At 33.0% G+C, this 24,794-nt stretch overlaps 1 protein-coding gene across 1 annotated transcript in view; it reads left to right on the top strand.

Annotated features, from left to right (window-relative positions):
- LOC114332052 (uncharacterized) overlaps positions 1-24,794 on the top strand; it is a 149,292-nt gene that overhangs the window by 96,435 nt on the left and 28,063 nt on the right. Inside the window, exons 8-11 of the mRNA XM_050641406.1 lie at positions 6,073-6,129; positions 17,698-17,838; positions 20,944-21,161; positions 22,962-23,132. Of these exons, the coding sequence (XP_050497363.1) occupies positions 6,073-6,129; positions 17,698-17,838; positions 20,944-21,161; positions 22,962-23,132 (587 nt within the window). The remainder of the gene's footprint in view (positions 1-6,072; positions 6,130-17,697; positions 17,839-20,943; positions 21,162-22,961; positions 23,133-24,794) is intronic.

Genomic DNA, 24,794 nt, shown 5'->3' with positions numbered 1-24,794 from the left:
CTTGACAGAATTAATCAATATGATTTCAAAGTTGCCGTAATTAAATTATCTGCGCAAAAATTTGACATGCACCCTTTAACGCAGTTTTTGATGCGCTTTTAAAATAGGCAAACAAATTTTCAAATTTTCAATATACAGAGTGTTGTTTCAAGGTCACAATTACTTTATATTTTTTGTTAATCCGGACCTGGATTTTTCTTGTCATTAGTAATTGGGTCGTTCCAATGTGGTAAATAAGTATTGATTATTTTTAAAATGAGTATTTATTCATTACCTTTAATAATTTATAACTAAAAGTTAATAATATCTGCTTTTTAATGTCAGAGTTCTTAAACAATTCAATATAATTTCAAAATTAAAGTCATAAAATTATCTGGCCGAAAAATTGAAGCAAACCATTAAATTTACTTTTTTATGCTCTTTTCAAATATGCAAACAGATTTTCAAAATTTGAATATACAGGGTGTTGATTTAAGGTCACAATTACTTTATAATTTTTTGTTAATCCGGACCTGGATTTTTCTGATGGTTAGTATGTCGTTCGTTTGGGTTTTGAATGAGATATATGTGTACCGAATATCAAAAAAATATTCAGGGTGGTTCTAAAGTTATGGCTTAGGAAAGAAATGGGCAAAATCGATAAAACACCCTGTAACTCGGTTATAAAAGTCGGTAGGTCAAAAAATGTAGTATATCTAGAACCGGCTCGGTGACGTCTATTCACCATTAAAGTATTTCCGTTTCCCAATGAAACAAATATAACCAAAATAAATAAATAAACTGAATAAAATACTGTGTACTTGGAAAATAATCATTTTTATTAAGACAATATTGATTGGTATTAAAAGTAATGGATACTTGGTAATAAAAAAATCATATCCTAAATAATAATCAATGTATTTTTTTCAAACAATCAGTGTTTTTTATAAAAGCAATAATTGTACGGCAATTATAAAAATTATTATTTATTTTTCCATGGAGTGCTTTAGTGACACTTAGAATTGCGAGTATCCTTGCCTTCTTGCACTTGCATCTGTTCGTGGAAAAGTTTTTGTTGCAGCTGCATTTGACAAAACATTGTACTAATTCAACTGAAACTCTCGTAGCAAACCCTTACTGATATTTTAGAGCCTTAGTTTATATCTGCGACCTCTAAAAAAGTTTGATGACAAATCAAATCGAATCATGTCGAATTCAAATCTGAAAAAAATATTTAAAACGTATTAGGGACCTTAGTACCCCAAAAATTTGATAAATTATTAATTAATAATTAATAAATTATTAAATAATACCCCAAAAAGGAAGAAAAAACAAAACGTTGAACATAATTTCTGAAGTACACCAAGTTTGGTGCCAACTTAGCAGGTGTGTAAACCAAGACTCTGAAATATCGTTAAGGTTTGCAGCTACGAGAGATTTAGGTCGATCGGGACAAGGTTTAATAACATAATCGGGACATAATCGATGCAACAGAAAAACGTTCTTTCTTTGATCTATACAGGGTGTCCCGAAAAGATTGGTCATAAATTATACCACAGATTCTGGGGTCAAAAATAGGTTGAGTGAACCTCACTTACCTATATACAATAGTGCACACAAAAAAAGTTACAGCCCTTTGAAGTTACAAAATGAAAATCGTTTTTTTTTAATATATCAAAAACTCTTAGAGATTTTTTATTGAAAATGGACATGTGGCATTCTTATGGCAGCAACATCTTAAAAAAAAATTAAAGTGAAATTTGTGCACACCATAAAAATTTTATGGGGGTTTTGTTCCCTTAAACCCGCCCAAACTTTTGTGTACGTTCCAATTAAATTAGTATTGTGTTACCATTAGTTAAACACAATGTTTTTAAAACTTTTTTGCCTCTTAGTACTTTTTCGATAAGCCAGTGTTTATCGAGATATTTTGAATAATTGTCGAATCCACCACATATTTGTATATGGTTAAGTACGATTATAGAGACCTGTAATAATCTGAAAATTTATTTATAATTTACATTTTTAGGTATATTTTGAAAAAGAAGCCACATCTCGATAAAAGGTGACTTATCAAAAAAAGACTAAGAGACAAAAAAGTTTTAAAAACACTGTGTTTAACTAATGGTACCACAATAATAGTTTAATTGGAACGCACACACTCATTTGGGGGGTTTAAAGGAGCAAAACCCACAGACAATTTTTATGTAAATATATTAAAAAAGAAGCCGCATCTCGATAAAAGTTGGCTTATCGAAAAAATACTAAGAGACGAAAAAGTTTTAAAAACGTTGTTTTTAACTAATGGTACCACAATAATGAATATATTGGAACGTACACAATTGTTTGGGGGGTTTAAGGGAACAAAACCCCCATAAAATTTTTATGGAGTGGACAAATTTCACTATAATTTTGTTTTAAGATGTTCCTGACATAAGAATAATACATGTTCGTTTTCAATAAAAAATCTCTAATAGTTTTCGATATATTGAAAAAAAATCGATTTTCATTTTGTAAGTTCAAAGGGCTGTAACTTTTTTTCTGAGCACATTTGTACTAAGGTAAGTTAGGTTCAATCGAACTATTTTTGACCCCATAATGTGCGGTATAATTTATGACCAATCTTTTCGTGACACCCTGTATAGTTCTGTATTAGCGTTTGCATGCTAAAGATGGCCTCTCTCATACCAAAGTAGAATATTGGATAGGATGTTAAGAGAAAAAGCAGTGTAGACATGATTTCCCCAAGGTCAAAGGTGATTGGGGAAATTCATGAGCTCGTATAGTGAGGTTTGCTATTACTGGAGTAGATATACCTTCCATCTAAATAGCAGAGGAGATTCTACCCGCTACCCGAATCTATATTTGTTATGGTCTTCAGTTAGTAGATTGTACATTAAACGGGTACTTTCTGTAAACACGGTTATAATTCATTTTTAGAAAAATCTTAACTAAATGACCCATCAACGATATTAATAGAAATCCTTAATAGACATTATTTTGCATTAGCTGTTTTTGGTATTGGAACAAATGTGGACAGCCATCCTTGAGGAATAATATCATTGTCGTCTATGGCGTTAAGAAGATGTAATATTATTGTAATAGAGTTGTCGTTCCCAAGTTTTAATAGTACTGTAGGAATTTCGTCATGCCCACTCGCTTTTCCATTTTAGTAATTTTTATTGCGCTTTCTATTTCTTCTTTTAATATATCAGGACCGGTTTCGGTTTCACTCTTTATTTGTATTATATTATTTCTATTTTCAAAAAACGATTCATTTATGTATTCAGTCCATCTAGAATAGTTTTTAAATCAGTGATTTCGAAAGAGTACAGAAAATATGCTATCTGCTAATAAAAATATATTAAGGATGCTTGGGGTGATAGCTACGAACTATAAACTCGGATTGAAAAAGCCAGAAGCACTTTTAAGAGTCTTAGGCTAAGGCTCCACGGGCGAGAAATTCACGCTAGCAGTAGCCGTAAAACGAACTTAAGGTTCCACGGAGCGGAATAGGAATAGCCGAACTGAACCGACTACGCACAAGTCCTGTAGTCGGTACAGTTCGGCTATTCCTATTCCGTTCTGCGGAACCTTAAGTTCGTTTTGCGGCTACTGCTAGCGTCAATTTCCAGCCCGTGGAGCCGTAGCCTTAGGAAGATTCTTTGCCACTTATCTTTAAGTATCAATATACGCATAAGAAATCTCAAATGTTGCGTCTTTAGTGTTCTCCTCTACGGAGTAGAAAGCCCGAAGTCTTACAGAAGATGTCATAAAACGGTTAGAGGCATTTGAAATGTGGTGCTACTACCGACGTATCTTGAGGGTCTCATACACCACACAACTAACATAACTATTCTCCAGAGACTAAGAAAAGGCAAAGAAATAATTAACACCGTAAACAACAGAAAATTGGCTTACTTCGGCCACATTATGCGTAATAATAAATACCGACTTCTACAGTAGATTCTACAAGGCAAGATTGAGGGCAAGAGAGGCTCTGGACGTAGACGTATATCCTGGCTGGCCAATCTTATTAAGTGGACTGGTCTAACGTCAACTGATCTATTTCGAGCTACTGTGAATAGAATAAGATGGGTCAATGTGGTCGCTAACATCTCCAGAAGAACCTTTAGAAGATTTCTGTCACAAAACTCAAAGGTTTGACTTTTGAAAAGCTTGTTTTCTCAGGCCCCGGGCTATAAATGGGCAGACTGAGTATTTGCTCAGGGCGCCAAATTTTTAGGAGAGCAAAATAAAAGAGATAATAAAAATGAATTAGAGAAACAAATTACCCACTAAAAATATCTGACACAAAATTTTCAAAAATTTATAGAACAGAACAAGTAAATATAATACAGGCTACCGGAAATGTAAAATAAAAATAGTAAGAAACATAATAATGATAAGTTAATATCAAGCATTATTATTCATATATTAACCCTCGTAAGGCGGTGCGGGGTGCAGCTGCACCCTAGACCTCGTTTTTCTCACCTATCTTTTTTTAAAAAAAAAATTTTATTTTTGTCCATTTTTTTATTCGTATTAAATTCAATTCTAAACGTATTCCACCCATTACAGCATTTAAAACTCTTTGCGTTTACGTGCTTTTTTCAAAAAAATGACTTTTGGGTGCATGTGATGAAAATTTCGTATCCTGAGTTGGACGTTTCTGATGTTCCAACTGGAGCTAACAGAGCTACGGGACAAGGTCGGTGTTACTTATGTCAGAGAAAAAAGACCGAAAGTCCCGGCATAACTGTATTGTGTGTAAAAACTTTGTGTTGCTCATTCTGTGAAAAATTTCATGTGTTTGTCTTGCGACTATAATAATTCTTTTTAAGAAGAAATGAGTACTTTATTGTAAAATTATGTTTCGTACTATAATAAATAAGTCCTAATTATCTTTCAAATTAATTTCCCCGACGTTCACATATAAAAAAATGGATATACAGATGGGGTGCACATGCACCCCGCACCGTTGTTTACGTAAGAATCTAAGCACCGCCTTACGAGAGGTAAATAATAATAATATTAGAGCTGGTAACACTGCAATCAGTTAATACGCTGTTGGCAGTAAGTACCAAGCAGAGAAACTTTTGCGGATGAAACCATTGGTAATGAAAATGAATCTCATCTTGATGGAAGAACAAGGTTCAAAACTTCAAAACTCTGCAAACAAACTTTATGCCTCCTACCCTAATGACATTGGAAGTGAATTTGAAAATGAATGTCTGCACTTCAAAATGTATGTGGAACAGAAAGAACTTAGTGGAATCCATGACGTGTATGAATACATAATAAAAAATGAATTGAAGAGTACTTTCCCAAATCTTGAAGTGGCTGTTAGAATTTTTCTGACCTTACCTGTCACCAACTGCTCTGCAGAGAGAGGATTTTTCGCATTGAATCGTCTGAAGAATGTTAAGAGATCTTCTCTTTCAAACAGCAAGTTAAATTTTCTCATGTTACTGTGTTGTGAAAAAGACTTAACCCTAAGCACAGATTTTTCTGATGTAGTAAACAAGCTTGCCAAATTGAAGGCTAGAAAAAAATCTGTCACTTAAAATGCTTTGTACAAAGTAGAATCTTAAAAATATAATTTTAAGTTGTAATCTTTGCTGGAAGTGTGAATTATGTAGAAATAAATGTCTACAGTTTTGTGTGTGAAAGACGTGTTTTCTTGTTATTTACTTTACTTCATAAAATATAAGTAACATAGATTATTTGCTTTTACATTATCATTATAGTAATAAAGGGGGCGCCAGTAGACCATTTGCCCAGGGCGCCAGTCACCTAAGCCCGGGGCCTGTGTTTTCTACATTATACACCTGTGAGGTTTCTAAACAGACCAAACCCAATAACAGGTGTTTTCACAATCGTTGAAGCTGTAGTAAGCATTTTTATTAGAATAAATTAATTAAACTATAAATTTTTTCTAGAAAAAACTTTAAATGCCACTGGTTTGTTATCTTTTCAGTGTATGTTTTTATTTTCTACCGTTTTCTGTTAACGTTTTTTATCTTCTCCTGATTCTGCAAAATGGCGAGAGATCTCATAAAGGGCGATTTCTTTACTTATAATTTTTTTCAGTTTATTCCCGAAACGGAGAAGAAAGTGCCATAACTCAACAACCCACAAACAATGACGGTGAGTAACATTTTAATCATTAGATTAATCGGTGTCTGTCGACAAGAGATAAAATATGTTTACCAATTTGCCAATGTTTTAAGTATTTGTGCTACCTTTATCATCTATCAGCTTTGTTTAATAAAAAAGTACTCCCTGATAAATTTAAAGTGTTTATACAGGGTGAGTCATGAGGAACTGTACATACTCCTATCTCGTATGGAGTCCCCTATGGGGAATAAGAAATGACCATTAAAAAGTGTCTGCTCCCATTGTTTAATAATATACAGGGCGAGTTTCGCATTTTGACAGAAATTTATATTCGTCATAATTTTTGAACGGTCAGATCGATGTGTCTCTTATTTTGGTCAATCGTTACACTATTACCACCTAATCAACTGATTTATTCAAACTAGAAAAAAATCAGGTCCGGTTTTAAAAAATTAGTTTGTTTGGGTCTTAGAAAAAATTTCACCCTGTATACGCTTTTTGAAAACTCTAATATTAATTTTACAGATTAGACAAATAGGCAATTAAAATGACATATTTATTTTTTTCCCCACACGATTACTTAATTTTTTATAAAAAAATCAAATTTGACTATGAATTAAAAATTTGATAAAGTGAACCATAGATTAAAAAAAAAATTAACTTTTATTACAAAAATTAATTTTTTTAAACAAATATTTGATTTATGTTACCACCCAATCAACTGATTTATTCAAACTAGACAAAGATCAGGTCCGGCTTTAAAAAATTAGTTCGTTTGGGTCTTAGAAAAATTTCACCCTGTATACGCTTTTTGAAAACTCTAATATGAATTTTACAAATTAGACAAATAGCCAATTAAAATGGCATATTTATTTTTTTCCCCACACGATTACTTAATTTTATTGTTGTTTATTGTTTTAATGATTATTAAAAAATCAAATTTGTCAAAATCGTAATTTTACCATAAAAATAAAAAAAATTAAACAACGTTTTTCTTAAAATTAAAAGTTTCACCATTTTTTTTTTTTTTTTTTCTATAACACGTCTAGATCTAAAACTCCCCATAACACTTCTTCTTGGAACACATTTTTTCACTTAATTTTTGCGATTTTTAAAAATTCATAACTTTTATGAGAAGAAGACTGAAAGTCTACAACAATTGTCATAGTCTTCACAATGGTAAGAGATATGTGCTATAAAAATTTCAGAAAAAAAAATTAAAATGGAACGTTGTAACGAGTTAAATCGTGATTTCATCTTTTTTTTTTTTCCTTTTTAGGTTAAAATTCCGATTTTGACAAATTTGATTTTGTAATAAAAAATTAAATAATTGTGTGGGGAAAAAAATAAATATGCCATTTTAATTGCCCATTTGTCTAATTTGTAAAATTCATATTATAGTTTTCAAAAAGCGTATACAGGGTGAAATTTTACTAACTGTAACGAAAATTAAGAAGAAACCTTGCGGCAATTAATCACAAATAAATGGCTGATTTTTTGGTTAAGGTTTCATTTAAGAGCAATTGCAAATTTTTTAATTACAGGGTGTTACATTTAAAAAAAAACCCTTTTTATACCATCTTAACCGCCTATGCTAGAGTAAAAAAACTTTCAGCGATTATCCATGTACTGGTGTTATTTACAAATTTGTATAATGCACCCCCATATTTTCCCCGGAACTACCCCAAAAAAGGAGAATTAATAAACAAAATAATCAAAAATTGATTTTGGGCCACCACTGTGGCTTTAGGGTGCAAAGAAAATAAAATATGAATAGGTCATAATGTGTAGCAGACAGCGTGTTCTTTTATTTTCCATAAGTACGTTATCAATAAAATGAATAGGTGACGAAAAAAAACAAAAACTGGAGCCCACCAAAGCATTTCTGAGGTTTACGGCGCCACTGTGCCGTAACGGTTGCTTATACATACCTACGAAAAAAATGCATACGACCTTATTTGTATAGAAAATAGTGGTCTTTAATTCTGTATAAGTTTTGTTTTAAAAAAATGCATAGGTAATGATAAAATCGTAAAAACATGCTCTCCAAGGGATAGGGGTAGTTTCTGCAGTTTATTTTCAAGGATAGGGGTAGTTTCCGCAGGCATGTTGCAATAATCATATGTATTTATGAAAAACCCTATTGATGGAGCATATGTCCATAAGGGTTAAAAAGCAAAAAAAATTTCTTTCAACCCCCCCCTTATTTATTTTTTTACAGGGGTTGCATCAAGAAATCGCTTTTGGTGTCCATGCATGGGTAATAAGAACGTGCACAAAATGATATAATATGAAGTATTTTAATAAAGGGCATGGTGGGTGAAGGATTCCAATAAAATCGCTTTTTTTATACATTCTCCTTTTTTTTTGGGGTGGTTCCGAAAAAAAATGGGGGTGCACTGTAGAAATTTGTAAGTAACACCAGTACATGGATAATCGCTGAAAGTTTTTTACTGTAGCATAGGCGGTTCAGATGGTCTAAAAAGGGGTTTTTAAAATGTAGCACCCTGTAATTAAAAAATTTGCAATTGCCCTTAAATGAAACCTATACCAAAAAATCAGCCAATTATTTGTGATTAATTGCCGTAAGGTTTCTTCTTAATTTTCATTACAGTTAGGGAAAAATTTTTTTTTTTGAAAATCATCTTTTTTTAAAATTTGTCAACTTTGGGGTGCCACTCCCGCTAAACAGTGGGTGATAGACATATAATAGACTGTCGGGAAATAAATAGTAGGGAATATAGTCCTCTTCATTTTACTATTAAATAAATTTTTTGCAAAACGTACATGAAGGGCTACGTTTCGCAAAAACCACAAATTACCCCCTTTAAAGGGATGAAAAGGGGGTTCCAGGGCGAATTTTTTTAAGAAAAAGTTAGTCTAATCAAATAAGCACCCCTTGATATACCAGACAAGAAAAATAAAACCAGACTTGTGTCCATTTTGCGAGGTTCAACCTCTGTTTTCTACACTACTTTGCCACTTAACAAAAAGCATATACAATGTTTCTCAGTAATTTGTTCTAGAATCTTTATATATATATATATATATATATATATATATATATATATATATATATATATATATATAACCGGTTCTATAGCGTTCTACGCCTTCCGGTACCCAATCGCCAAGCCTGTCGATCTAGCCAGTCTCTTTCTTGAAGATTTCTTTCTGACATGGCTTTTGTAATTCCTTGTTTCCAGGAGGTCGGTGGCCTTCCTCTTTTCCGTTTTTCTGGCGGTATCCATCTCATTGTAATTTTTGGTAATCTTTCATCTCCCATTCGTTGGACGTGTCCATACCAAGTAAGTTGGTTTCGTTGTACCTCGTCCACTATTGTTTTCTTCTTACCTACTTTTTCTCTGATCTGTTCATTTCGAACATGGTCCCATCTCGATATTCTGGCAGATCTTCTAAAAAAATCCATTTCAGTAGTAAGCAGCTTATTTTCGGATTTTTTTGTCATTTGCCACACTTCGGAGCCATACGGTGAAATTGGTTTCAGAATAGCGTCGTACATTCTCATTTTTGTATTTAAATTTATGTTATGTTGCCATAAGACAGGGTTAGGGCTCTAGTAACCTTTCTAGCCTTCGTCACTCTATCATCTATACTGGGTTCCGTTCTTCCACTATTTGTTAATTTAATCCCTAGATATATATATACTCTATACAACCCCTGACGTAGTCACTTCCGTCAAGATCTAGGTCCTCCTGTTGTATTTGGTTACCGATGTGCAGATATTGTGTTTTTCTTATGTTTACCTCTAAACCCCATTTCCTGTATTCTTCCATCAATTTTCTCGTCATATATTCTAAGTCTTCCTTATCTTGGGCAACTACCACCTGGTCGTCTGCGTAGTTCAAAGTGTATAATGTTATGTCTCCGATTGGTATAGCCATACCACTGCATTTCTGCTTCCAAAGTCTGAGAGCATCGTCGGTATATATATTGAAAAGAATGGGAAATAAGCAGCACCCTTGTTTAAGGCCTTTTGTTACTTGGAAGCTAGATGACAGATGGTTACCTCTCTTTACCCTTGACATAAAATCTTTATAGAGGCATTGTATGGCTTTGATGACAGTTGCAGATATGTGTGTATTGTCCAAAACCTCCCACAATTTTTTCACGGGCACTGTGTCATATGCTTTCGTTAGGTCGACAAAAATATATGTGTGTCTTGTCCACGTTCTAGTCTTTTTTCCATAACCTGTGTTAGACAGAATATATTATCAATCGTAGATCGACCTGCCCTGAAACCACACTGTTCTTCGGATTCACAGGGATGATATTCTTCGCAAATAATGGTTTTCAGTATTCTGCCATATAAACGGCTCATTGTGCTTGTTACAGTTATTCCCCTATAATTGTTGACATCACTTTTACTTCCCTTTTTGTGTATTGAAGAGATCCAGCCCTCTTTCCAGCTTTTCAGAACTTGTTCTCCGTTAATAATTCTGTGAAGGAATTCTGTGATTATTCGGATTAATTTCTTTGAAAGTGATTTTATTAGTTCTGCGGGAACATTGTCAGGGCCAGGTGCCCGACCATTTTTTAATTGCGAGATAGCTTTCTGTACCATTTCTGTTGTTATTGTTATTTCTTCACCTTCTACTATTACTGAGTAGAATTCTTCTCTAGAATCTTTGTATTATTATAATTATTATAATTATATTGCTTGATCTAGCACATCCCATAGTGAGCATCCATATGTCCATACAGGTCTCAATATTTGTCTGTAAGTAATAACTTATTAGGGATCAACAGAGTAGAGTTTCTTCCAAATAGCCAATACATGTTCTTATACTTTATGTCCTTATATCTAGTTCTTTCCTTTTTTCTTGACGTTATACCTAAATACTTAGCAATATCTGCATAATATGATACTGGATATTGTTGATTATAACTGGGATATATTTTATGTTTTGTTGGTAATATTGCACATAACCATGATTGATTTATTCAGCCTGATTCTTCATTTTTGTGTTCATTTATGGATTTGGTTAACTGCTATTTGGACTTTGTTGGTCGCCTCTTCACTAGTGGTGCCTACTGCTTGGATAGCCGTATCATCAGCAAAGGTGGCAACTATGTTATCTTCCAGTACAGGATGCAGATCCAGGGTACAACTAAATCACACGTGTGTAAGCAGGTATAGGACCGGACCCAACACACTGCCTTGTAGATACCTGCTCTCAATTCTTTCTTCTTCTTCTTATTTTATATAGGCAGTACTGCCTGTTTTTCTTCAACGGTGACTTTCATTATGCCCCTAAATTGTCATTCCATCTTTTCATTGGGCGTCCTATACTTCTCCTGCCTAACGGTGACTTGTCCCTGGCTATTCTTACTATCCTTGATTCAGACATCCTGCTTATGTGTTGATTCCTCTCTTCTTGTCTGTTCTTTACACAGGTATTTAAGTATATTGTCTTCCCCACATATGCGTCAGATTTCCTCACTTCTTACCCTGTCCTGTAGTCCTTTTCCAGCAATCCTTCTTAAGATCTTCATTTCGTTGGTCTCCAGATGTCTTCGTGTTTTGCTTGTATTTGGTCTTGTTTCGGCCGTGTAAGTCATAACTGTCCTAATAACTGACATATATTCGGGCCTTTGTTTCCAATCTAGGTGTTTGGAGGAATCTCTAAATTATTTAAGCCTTAAAAATAGTCTTTGCTTAGTTCTAAAATCCTGTTTATTTATATACAACTGTAAAAATTGTAAAAGTATTGTTTGGACAAAAAACTTTTTAATTTATAAAAAAATAAGTTTTCAATCTAATAACACATAAAACAACATCCAAAAATGTTACTCCACATTCTACCAGATTGAAAACAACGGGAACCTTCTTAATTTGCAATAACGCAAGCCATAACGGATGCTGAGACTAAGATAGATGAGGAATTTTACAATTTATAATTCACGTCCCATCTGCTCAGCGCGGTAAAGTTCCATCGAGAATGGTTCCCTTCGTACTCCAATCAGAGTAAACATGTAACTCAAAAATGAATAACCATTTTCAATTTCGTGCAACACGAAACTACAGCAGCATCATTATTCCAGTTCAATCAGAGAGTGCAGCAAGCACCTCTACCGGTTTCGAAACTTATTAGTCTCTAATCAGGAGGCACATATGTTGCTCTCTCTGACACAACTAGGACAAACCCCGGCGTGCAGTCACGGATTGCAACGAACGAAGTGGCAGGGATGCCCTAGCGGATGTGCTATTAGATGTAACATTTTTGGATGTTGTTTTATGTGCTATTAGATTGAAAACTTAGTTTTTTGCTATTTCGTTCGTTGCAATCCGTGACTGCACGCCGGGGTTTGTCCTAGTTGAGTCAGCGAAAGCAGCATATTATTATGTGCCTCTTGATGAGAGACTAATAAGTTTCGAAACCGGTAGAAGTGCTTGCTGCACTCTCTGATTGAACTGGAATAATGATGCGGCTGTAGTTTCGTGTTGCAACGAAATTGAAAATGGTTATTCATTTTTGAGTTTTTAATTTATGTATTAAACCTTCATTCTGGATGAAGTAGTTTTCAACTCTAATAGCAAAATTAATAATATTGAAAATATTAAAAACATTACTAAAAGATTTTTTAATTGAAAACTTATTGGTACACTTTCCTGGTGACACCTCCAAGGCTTCTACAATATGCAAGCACATGGATGCTGCAGTGAAAACAAAGGGAAGGAATTCTACACTATGCACTTCACATCCCCCGTCTGTAGCTTGGTAAAGTTCCAACGGAAAATGCACCTGGTTACTCTACGGAGTAATACGACTATAAAATAAACATGTATACCATTTTTATTCAGTTGCAATGCGAAGGCAAAACAATCTTACTTTTCAATTAGAATACGGAGCGCAGTCCAGTCCTCTGAATCGCGATTTTCGGCTCTTATTGGAGCCTCATCGGGAGAACGTAGGCACTGTTCTCCATACCCTAATTGACCAGCACCGAGAGCTTTTCCCACCCATTGCAACCGAAGTGAAGGTATTAGGTGACTAGCGTCATCTGGCAATTGAAAGATGAAGTAGTTTTCAATCCTAATAGCAAAATTAATAATATTGAATAGCAATATTAATAATATTAAATGTTCTCTCCGATGAGGCTCCAATAAGAGCCGAAAATCGCGATTCAGAGGACTGGACTGCGCTCCGTATTCTAATTGAAAAGTAAGATTGTTTTGCCTTCGCATTGCAACTGAATAAAAATAGTATACATTTTTATTTTATAGTCGTATTACTCCGTAGAGTAACCAGGTGCATTTTCCGTTGGAACTTTACCAAGCTGCAGACGGGGGATGTGAATTGCATAGTGTAGAATTCCTTCCCTTTGTCTTCACTGCAGCATCCATGTGCTTGCATATTGTAGAAGCCTTGGAGGTGTCACCAGGAAAGTGTACCAATAAGTTTTCAATTTAAAAATTTTTTAGTAATGTTTTTAATATTTTCAATATTATTAATTTTGCTATTAGGATTGAAAACTACTTCATCTTTCAATTGCCAGATGACGCTAGTCACCTAATACCTTCACTTCGGTTGCAATGGGTGGGAAAAGCTCTCGGTGCTGGTCAATTAGCATTAGGGTATGGAGAACAGTGCCTACGTTCTGTCCGATGAGGCTCCAATAAGAGCCGAAAATCGCGATTCAGAGGACTGGACTGCGCTCCGTATTCTAATTGAAAAGTAAGATTGTTTTGCCTCGCATTGCAACTGAATAAAAATGGTATACATTTTTACTTCATGCTAGACTTTATCGCAAGCCTGTGCAGCATCAAGGAAGATAGTTGAACAGACTTTCGTTTTTTCTGGCGATTTTTAGATAATATTTGTGATTCTGTACACCTGGTTGATTGTTGAATGCTTATCCTAAACCCGAATTGATGTGTCGAAATCAATTTTTTTGAGGAGAAGTTTCTCAAACAACTTCGATATTACAGGGGGCAGAGATGTCAGTTTGTATGACGAAACCTCATGTACTAGTTTTCCTGGTTTAAGAATCATAACTTCGGCATTTTCCATATCATTGGTACATATTTTAATCTGAATGCAGCGTTAATTAGGTTTGTTAGTTTTACGATCGCCTTTCGGGGAAGATTTTTCAGCAGATCCTTTTCGGGTTAATATTTTCCTTTTTTTCTTCAAGTACTTCTTTTGATGTAGTTAGCCGAATTTCTTTCTCTCGTTGAAGAGCTTACTTTCATCTTTCTTCATTCTCTTGACATGCATTTGGTTTGAATGTATTTTAAGATAGTATATAGCAAATAGGTCTGCTTTTTGTGCACTACATCTGGCCCAGTTTCCATTTTCTAGTTTAATAGGCAGAGAGGGAATATTATATTAGGTCTTTTTAGTCTTTTAGTACCTTTCCATAAGGAATAATCAGTGTTACAGTCATCTGTTAACTCCGGTAGGTAAGAATTAGTTGAATCATTCTTTAATTGTAGGAAAGTCCTTTTGAGTTGTTGTCTTGCAAAATTTAGTTGCCTTTTTTTTGAGGAGTTCTTGTTTGTTACCAAATTCTACACAGCTTTCTTTTCTCAATTATCCTGTTCTTTACTTCCTCTGGATAAGTGTTTCCTTTTAACCTAGGTTTCAATGTAGGAGTATTTTCCCATTCTACTTGTTCAATGTTGTTCACCAACAATTCTGCTTCTTTATAATTCCTCTGCGTTTCGTAGTGAAAAACTAGATTTATTTTCTCTTCAAGGGTGAGCTTAAAACTTGCCCCATCCGTCAATTTGTTTGTTAATGTAGGTTTACCAAGTAAAATCGTCAGGATGTTCAAAATGACTATGGATAACTCCACAAACGAAATAGCATGGAAGGGACATAAATCAAATAATTTTGAAACAAAGGAAAGATTAAGACAAGGAGACCCACTATCAACGACTCTTTTTAATGTAATACTAGAAGGAATAATTAGAAAAAGTAAAATAAACACACAGAAAACGATTTTTAAAAATGGCCATCAATGTATAGCATTCGCAGATGATCTAACACTATTAACAACAAGTAAGAAAGAGCTAAAAAAATTCATGAGCAATATAATAAAAGAAGCAAAAATTTTTGGTCTTCTCATAAATAAGGAAAAGACAAAATACATGATAATGGGAGAAACAGATAAAATAAAAAGAAGACAATTTCACATTGGAGATAGAAGGAGAAAATTCATGCGCGTTTAAAAGAGTTTCAGAATTTACTTACCTGGGTGTAAAAGTAGATGAAAAGGGACATGGGGAAGGGGAGATAAAAGCAAGAATAGCAAAAGCAAACAAAAAGTATGGAGCATTGCGTCCATTAATACAATCCAAAGATGTCTCAAGAAAAACAAAAATAAGAATCTACAAAACAGTTATCAGACCTACAGCTACATATGCATGTGAAACATGGGTGTTTAAAAAAATTAGAAATAGACCTTTTAGAAAGATGGGAGAGGAAAATACAACGAGCAATATAACGAGGGCAATGAAAGCGCAGAGAATCCGATACTTAGGACACATCGAAAGAATAGGAAAGGCGAGAATGCCAAAAATGGTTCTATTACGTAAACCAATACAAAAAAGAAGAATAGGAAGACCAAGAAGGAGAAGGAAGGACAGCGTATATGAAGACTTAAAAAAAGTAATATTGTAAACTGGAAAGAAAAAGCTTTGGACAGAAAACAATGGAAGGAAGTGGTGAAGAAATGTATGAAAAGACTATAAGGAATATTTAGTGTAGTATTAAGTGTTTTATATAAACAAATGTAATATTGTATATATTATAGTAGTATAGGATATAGCATTATATATAATATGTAATAGTAATTGTAAGGAAAAATTAAATCTTTCAGCCCTAGGCCTTCACGGCCTGTTGAGCTTAATAAATAAAAATAATAATGTAAGTTTACTTTCTTTTTTCATAATCATGTCATTCATGATTAGTACTATGGACGAAGGATCAGAATTTATGTTTCAACATTCATCAATGATAAAGAAGTATATTAGATCAAGGGTCTTGTTCTTGTTGAAGTTATACTTCTTTACGCGCGTTATGAGGGTGAATTTTTATATGTTAAAACCTATGATTCGGGCGCATGCGCATTATAACTTTGTTCTGATTGGATGTTCAAATGACATGTCAAAAATTATCCAATATGGCAGCTGTAGCACAGCTGTGGTGTGGACGGTTGACGGTTTGGTTATGTAATGTATGGTTGTTGCTTGTTAAAATTTGTGGGAAGAGAAAGAACAAAGGTTAGTTAATAGTTATACTGCCTTTTTGAAGTTATACTTCTTTAGGCGCGATTTCATTGAGGGTGAAATTTTAGTAATCTGCGCACACAGGCAGTATGGAGTTCGTTACTAAATGTTTTAATTTATGTATTTATCAGTCCAGAAAAGGTGTGGAAAGAATATATTAGTGTTTTTAAATATATTTTTCTACAAACGTGTTAAAATGCAATTTATAGCACTCCATAGGAGCATTAAAAAATGCTACTTTAAAGCACCGGTGCTTTAAAAATTTTAAGGCACTGCAGTTAAAAGTGAATTGTCCAATTGTGAAACGTCAAAATATTTATATTTCATTTAGTAACATTAATAGATATTAATAATACCTATTTACGAATGTTTCTTCTAAAATTTAGGAATATATTAATTTTATAATACATTTAAGTATGTAGTAATTTTCTTTACAATTTTTACTTATCAATTTGTTTTGTTTATACCTAATATCGCTGTTGTCTAGCAAGTGTCTGCGTAGATTAGTGGTATGTGTATTTAGCTACGGACCCGTTAGTACTTGGTTCGATTCCCACATAAGGATTTTTTTTTTGTTTATTATTAATGGTTATTGACATCTTAGACTATTATTATATGGACTTATAAATGATTAAAAATAATTAAAAATAATTAAAAATAATTAAAATAATTAATCGGGATGTTTTCTTATGCACAAATGCAATTTCAGATTTCTTATTCATTACAATAGTTCACAAAATTTCCTGACATTCTCACGAATCCAACGCACCATACTGCATTAAAATCCGTCTTACTGCGCCAAAAATCGAGAGTAAGGCCTTTTTTTGTGCTTCAATGCCTCGACTAATTCGGCCAGAGATCGAGAGGTCGTGAGTTCGAATCCAGTGCAATCCTATACTTTTTTTTATTTTTTTGAAAGCGGTAAGCACCAAATTAGTTTGGTGTTTAAAAAAAATTAAAACAAACTGTTTAAAGTATATTTATTTTTAAGAAATCATATAATAGAAGTATAACTTCTTACGTGCGTACAAAGTACACACACATTCTTTTTTTCTATCCGTAGGCCAGTAGGTTTGTCTCCCTGTTGATACTGATTCAAACCTATGTTCTATAATAGCTAATAAAAACTCCTTGCCCTTAGTAAAATTTTCTTGAACATTATGTCTCTTTTTTATTGTATAAGTATAATATTTTAACTGAACTGAAAAATGTTACCTAATTAGTCAAAGTGACTCGTAATTGGGCGCTCCTTTCTGGACAAAGATTTTATAATATTGAGAGCAGCAACAAGAAAATTAGAATATTGTACAAATTAACGCTAAAAAAACTTTGTTCTTCAGATTATCCTGGTTTCCGGAGACCCATACCAGTTTCCATTATTGACGAAGACTACAGAAGAACTATTGCTCCCACAAGTGGTCTAGGTTTCCTCCTTGATGTCAACGAGTTGATCATACAACAAACTATTGAACTTGTAGATTGTAAGTATACTTAAAATAAATTACTTAAGAAAATTAATCCATTACATAACGAGTACAATATCAACAAATGTAGCATGTAATTTTTCGAAAAAATCCTACGTTGTTTCTTTTTATTGTTGATAATGTCACGATCTATTATTCTTGTAGGTACATTTAACATTGATTGAAATTATGAAAGAAATATATAGAAAACAGCATGGCAACACTGTGACCCACAAACATAAAAATTCAGCCACATTCAGCTGTGCGTTACATAGGGTGCCTTAATTCCAAGATGTCCAAAATATGAAACTACAAACCGACTAAGGCCGATGCCACATTATGCGTTTTGACCGGATGCGTTTTTGCCGCATCCGGTGAAAACGCATAGTGTGACAGATCGGTCCGGTTGCGTTGGAAACGGATGCGTTTTGAGTCATCGGTACGCGCTTACAAACTGCACCAGAGTAAACGCATAGTGTGACAGGCCGATGCCACATTATGCGTTTTGACCGGATGCGTTTTTGCCGCATCCGGTGAAAACGCATAGTGTGACAGATCGGTCCGGTTGCGTTGGAAACAGATGCGTTTTGAGTCATCGGTACGCGCTTACAAACTGCACCAGAGTAAACGCATAGTGTGACAGGCCGATGCCACATTATGCGTTTTGACCGGATGCGGTGAAAACGCATCCGTTTCCAACGCAACCGGACCGACCTGTCACACTATGCGTTTAGTCTGGTGCAGTTTGTAAGCGCGTACCGATGACTCAAAACGCATCCGTTTCCAACGCAACCGGACCGATCTGTCACACTATGCGTTTTCACCGGATGCGGCGGAAACGCATCCGGTTAAAACGCATAATCTGACATCGGCCTAACTATAATACCTACTAATACAGCAGTTGTCAGAATGAGTAGGCTGCGTTCCAAAATACACTTGCTATGCTATCATACGCACTATGCCATCAAAGGCAACTTTCCCCTCCTCTTTCCTCCCTCCTTTTCTTAAAATATTTTAGTTATTTCTCTTGTATTGTTTTCTCTTATTAGTCCAGGGCGCATCTGTTTTGAGATGGACGTTGAGAGATGACTTAAATTTTGCAGAAATTGCTTGAAAATAAATCAAGTAACAATATTTGAGTTATCCTCCCTCTCAAAAAGGTCCGGAACATTGTTTAAATAATCAAAATGACAAAAATTGAAGGAAAAATTCGATTTTTTTCTTGCTTTTTTGATTATAACTTTAAAAGTATTCATTTCCGAGAAAAGTTGTGTTGTCATAAAAGTTGTATAATTAAATTTCCTACAATATAAAATTGGTTATAAATTTAAAAAATAGTCACCCTAGTTGCAAAATAGCAATAATTGCGAAAAAACCATACAAAAACAAGTATTCGCATTTTACGTTTTTCAACCATTTATGCTACACTTAGGACCTTCATATTTCACCCAGAAAAACCTTATGATACAGTAAAACAATACTGTAAATTTCATTAAGATCGGTTCAATAGATTTTGCAAAATAAATTTTGCAATGCAGCTTTCGCAAAAGAAATTCATTTTTTCAAAATGTTACAGGACTGAAAATAAAGCAGATAGCAAGTTGAATTTTTTTTGCTTATAGAAGTGTACTGTACCTTTCATTTGTAATTTTAAAAATTAAAGCGATTAATTACCACGGCGTCAGAAAATTTTTGAAATAAACAATAATTTTTGGTGCTACGCGCAGGACAGCGGTGTTCGATTCACACAAGTTGATTTCCATCAAAATGTCTTTTGCCATTTTGCCAATCTTTATCTAATATATTATTTTCTTACTTTATATTTTGTTGTATTTTAATATTTTAATTCCACAAAAATTAAACTAATTTTATTATTGTTTGTGAAATATTGTTTAAACAATTGCATATATTTAAAAATAATAAATTTTATTATTTAAGTTAAAATATATGATCAAAGAAAATTTTTGCTAATAAAAGTGTTATTTCAAAGGATAGAGTATGTGTTTTTATTTTGTAATAAACAAATTTATGTATTTATATCGAAATGTAATAAAAATTAAAATGTATCAATCATTATCAAAGGTCATTGGAATGCCCAATCAGAGCAAACTCTCCGCTGTCCTGCGCGTAGCACAAATAATTAATGTTTATTTAAAAAAATTCCTGACGCCGTGGTGTTAATCGATTTTAATTTTGCAACCTTGCAAATGAAAGGTACAGTATACTTCTATAAGCAAAAAAATTTTCAACTTGCTATCTGCTTTATTTTCAGTCCTATAACATTTTAAAAAATGATTTTTTTTACGAAAGCTGGATTTCAAAATTTATTTTGCAAAATCTATTAAACCTATCTTAATGAAATTTACAGTATTGTTTTATTGTATCATAAAGTTTTTCAGGGTGAAACATGAAGGTCATAAGTGTAGCATAAATGGTTGAAAAAGGTAAAATGCGAATCTTGTTTTTGTATGTTTTTTTCACAATTATTGCTATTTTGCAACAAGGGTGACTATTTTTTAAATTTTTAACCAATTCTATATTGTAGGAAATTTAATTACGCAACTTTTATATCAGTACAACTTTTTTCGGAAATGAATACTTTTAGAGTTATAATCAAAAAACCAAGAAAAAAATCGAGTTTTTCCTTAATTTTTTGACATTTTGATTATTTAAACAATGTTCCGGACCTTTTTGAGAGGGAGGATAACTCAAATATTATTATTTGATTTATTTTCAAGCAATTTCTGCAAAAAAATTTGAGTCACCTCTCAACGTCCAAATGTACTAATACTTTTACAGATGCGCCCTGGTCTATATGTCATTTCGGATTGATCGGTGGCTATCTATCTCTATTTAATGTCTTCAGTGTTGTGGAGTTGGAGTTGTATTTTTCCATCAGCTGTCTTCTTTTTCCTATTAGCTCTTTGGTATTTTGGCTTAGTTTTTCTTTATGGGTCACGACGGTCGGTCAGCACTTCCTTTTCGTTTCTTTAAGTGCCTCTAGACTCTAGACTGGTTTAAATTGGTTTTAAAAAACTTGTTAAAATCCTCGCCTCTAATAAAAGTTTTTAAATTTATAATAAAATATAAGTAATACTTACCTATTGGTTTTTTGTATTTTAGTAATTTCCAATGTTTCTTCAGAAAACAGGTATACAGTAAAAGTACCCAGAGGTGATACAATATATTACGCGACAGAAAGTTCAGCAAATTGTCACAGAACGTGTTTTGGATCTGGCAGGGCATTTAGCATGAGATTGTATGACAAAACTCAACAGGAAGCTCTTATACTTGAACGACGATTGGCATGTGGAAACTGCACATTTTGTTGTTATCTTCAGGTAAAGTTTCCTCTCATATACAACATAGACGTATACAGTGATAAGCGCGCTAATAACTTGCAAAATAACGCAAAAGAGGGAAAACATCATACATTGTGAAGTAAAAAGAGATAAAACTAGTAGAGGTGGAAATTATCGATATAAACGTATACATTAACTGATGATAATTGATGGATTCGACCGTTACTTGATGGAAGTTCATTTTATCTAACAATAAAACACTGAAAACGTTTGTTTTCTATACTTCCACAAAATTTATTACAACTATGTGACTACAGCTGTTTCGGCAGAGTGCCTTTCTCAAGTGATTTAGTTTACTATGTGTTTGTCTTTTTACAGTCTTTAACTGAAGAGGTTGAGGAGTGGGGAGCTGTTTGTCTCGAGCTGGTCATTCAGAATTATATCTTTATTTTTCAATTTATTCAACAGACACAGATCTTTATCAACAATAGAAAAACAGACACGTCTACATACGCACTTTACTTTCTAGATCATAATCATTCTTTTAATGAACAGTTTCAAATTCAAATTTCATATTCAAAATATGCATATTCAAAATAAAGGTCTTAAGCTATCTTTATTAGAATCTATGGAAATTAATAAATACTGACAAAAATTCCCATGTCAAAAAATAACTTCGAGATTGAACTGAACATCATTAAACAAATAGCAGTAAACAATGGCTATAACGAACAAACAATTAACAAAATTTTAATCCAAAAACTCCATAAGAAATCCCTGAAACTAGTTTATCCACCACCACAGAAAGAACCCAGTACCTTCTGCTCTATCACATATACTGGCAAGATAACAACAAAAATATCCAGATAGATACATAAAAAAGAAAGGAATAACACCAGATTTCAGAACTAACAACAACTTAAGCAAATATATTAAGAACAATAAGAGCCGAGGGAGAAAACAACTAAAGAGTGGTGTTTACAAACTAACTTGTGGTGACTGTCCGAAAACTTACATCGGTCAAACTGGTAGAACCTTTGACAAACGGATAGCAGAACACAAAAGGGCTTTCAACAATAGAAAAACAGACACGTCTACATACGCACTTCACCTTCTAGATCATAATCATTCTTTTAATGAACAGTTTCAAATTCTGCATATTCAAAATAAAGGCCTTAAGCTATCTTTATTAGAATCAATGGAAATTAATAAATTGAAAAATAAAGATATAATTCTGAATGACCAACTCGAGACAAACAGCTCCCCACTCCTCAACCTCTTCAGTTAAAGACTTTAAAAAGGCAAACACATAGTAAACTAAATCACTTGAGAAAGGCACTCTGCCGAAACAGCTGTAGTCACATAGTTGTAATAAATTTTGTAGAAGTATAGAAAACAGACGTTTTCAGTGTTTTATTGTTGTATAAATTAACATTACATTACATAGTTTCCCACCTTTAGACGTATCGAAGGAGTATGAGAACTGTCACTGTGACAGTAGAATTTTATAAAATACTCCTGTCACAGACGTCTAAAGGTGGGAAACTATGTAATGTAATGTTAATTATTTATACGTTGATAACGATCATTTTTACCTCCACTAGTTTCATCTCTTTTTGTTTCGTAATATAGGTATTATTTTTTCCATGCGTTCCTTTTGCGTTATTTTGCCGGTTATTAGTGCGCTCATCACTGTATACATCTATGGTATAAAATAAAAGTTTTAAATAACTCTAATCTGTCAGCTGTCACAATTTTTGGTTGGTAATACCTAACGACGCTTATGTCAAATTCAAATCTCGAGTGAAGTTTGGGATATCCATATTCTTAAATTTTTAGAAAATGGAAGTTTGGATTCCACCTGGAGAATTAATAGGTACGATAAGCCAAAAGATGTCTTTGACTATGAAAGCTAGTTTTAATGTATATAATAAGAATAACGACATAATAGCAGTGATAGAAGGACCAAGTTCGTTTGCGTGTATGTTCGGAAAAACACAAAATTTTCAGGTAAGTTTTTTTGTTAATTTCTTCAATATATTTTTCAGAATATTTTTTGAATGAATGGAAAAAAAATATGTATTTTTGAAGTGTGTAAAAGTAAAACTATTTAATTGCTAGATGAGCGCTTTCGACTTACAAAGCCGTCTTCTGACGAGTGTGCTTTTTGCTTATTGATCTATGCTACTGGCAAGGATCACCGTGTCATGGGCATGTCTTATATTGTTCGTTAACTCACCGTTTATTTTTATGCCCGCATTTCATTTTCGATACATTTTTTAAATAATTCCTCGGAATAAATATTGAATAGAAGTGGGGATAAGATACACCCCTGCCGGACACCTCTTTTGATCTCCAGACTTTCAGTAAGTTCGTTGCTAATTTTTGCTCTTGCTGTTTGACCCCATAGCCCGATCAAGGAACACAAAATTTTACGAAAACCTCCAAAAAAATAAAGAAAGGATGAAAATTTGGGAATAGTTAGTTGAAATGGTTTATTATTATATAAGAAAAAGTTTACAATTATTCTACATCCCCTCCATTTTAAAAAAATTGGGAAATACGTGGTGAAAAATATTTTCTCGGGGGTGAAGAAATATACGTTCAAAATAAGTCCGAAATTGTATAAAATGACTAATTCTAAGTAACTTTTGTTCTATAGAGTTTTTTCACTAAGTTAATACTTTTCGAGTTATTTGCGAGTGAATATGTTTATTTTTAACAACAAATGTGTTTTTCGCAGATAACTCAAAAAGTAAGTATTTTAGGGAAAAAATATTCTTAGCAAAAATATAGCTTATAAAAAACTGAAAAAATTGGTGTATGAATGAGGTCTGTAGACCCAGTAAAAACAGAGTTGTAGCTAATGAAAAGTAAGTTCTTCTTCGTCAAATTCCAAATCGAATATGTCAATTTGAAATAACCCAAAAACGGAGCACTTTTCGGGGAAAATTCATTATAAATTTTTTAAAGTGTTTTTAAAAAGGTTTATTTTTGTTTTTTAAAAAAACTTCTAACATTAAAAGTAAGTCAGTTACGCTCAAGATATTGCTGGTCTTTTTTATTTTTTGCTAAAAAAATCGCGAAAATCACCCCCTAATTAGCTTCTTAAATAAAATTAATCGTTAGCGCTTTACAATTTCCTTTACTTATGTATTGTTTAAATTATCTATAAGTTTCATTGGTTCAGAGTGCTCATTTTTGAAAAAAAAAATGGGTTTAAAATAAAACATTTTTTTTTAATTTTGAATAAAATGGAAATTTTTATGGAATTAACTTAAAAATTATTAGTAATACCAAAAATCTCAAAAAATAATAAAATGTTCGTCTTTGCTTTTCTGAATATTTTTGATTTTTTGTTTTCTTGTTAGACAAAGATTTTTTATGCTATGGCTGTTAAAAATTTGCCTAAACTAGTTACTCGTTCAAGCCATTTTAACTAGGTACAGCTTTTTCAAAAATAATCACTTTGAACCGATGAAACTTACAGATCATATAAATAATACATAAGCAAAGTAACTTGTCAAGTGGTAATAATAAAATTTATTTGTGATGCTAATTAAGGGGTGATTTTCACGATTTGTTTACCAAAAAATAAAATGGACCAACAATATTTTGAGCATAACTCACTTAATTTTAATGTTGGAATTTTTTTAAAAAAACAAAAATAAA

This window comes from Diabrotica virgifera, chromosome 10, assembly GCF_917563875.1.
Source record: "Diabrotica virgifera virgifera chromosome 10, PGI_DIABVI_V3a".
NCBI lineage: Eukaryota > Metazoa > Arthropoda > Insecta > Coleoptera > Chrysomelidae > Diabrotica > Diabrotica virgifera.
The sequence above is the reverse complement of the archived record's forward strand: the minus strand, read 5'-3'. Positions and strand labels throughout refer to the sequence as shown.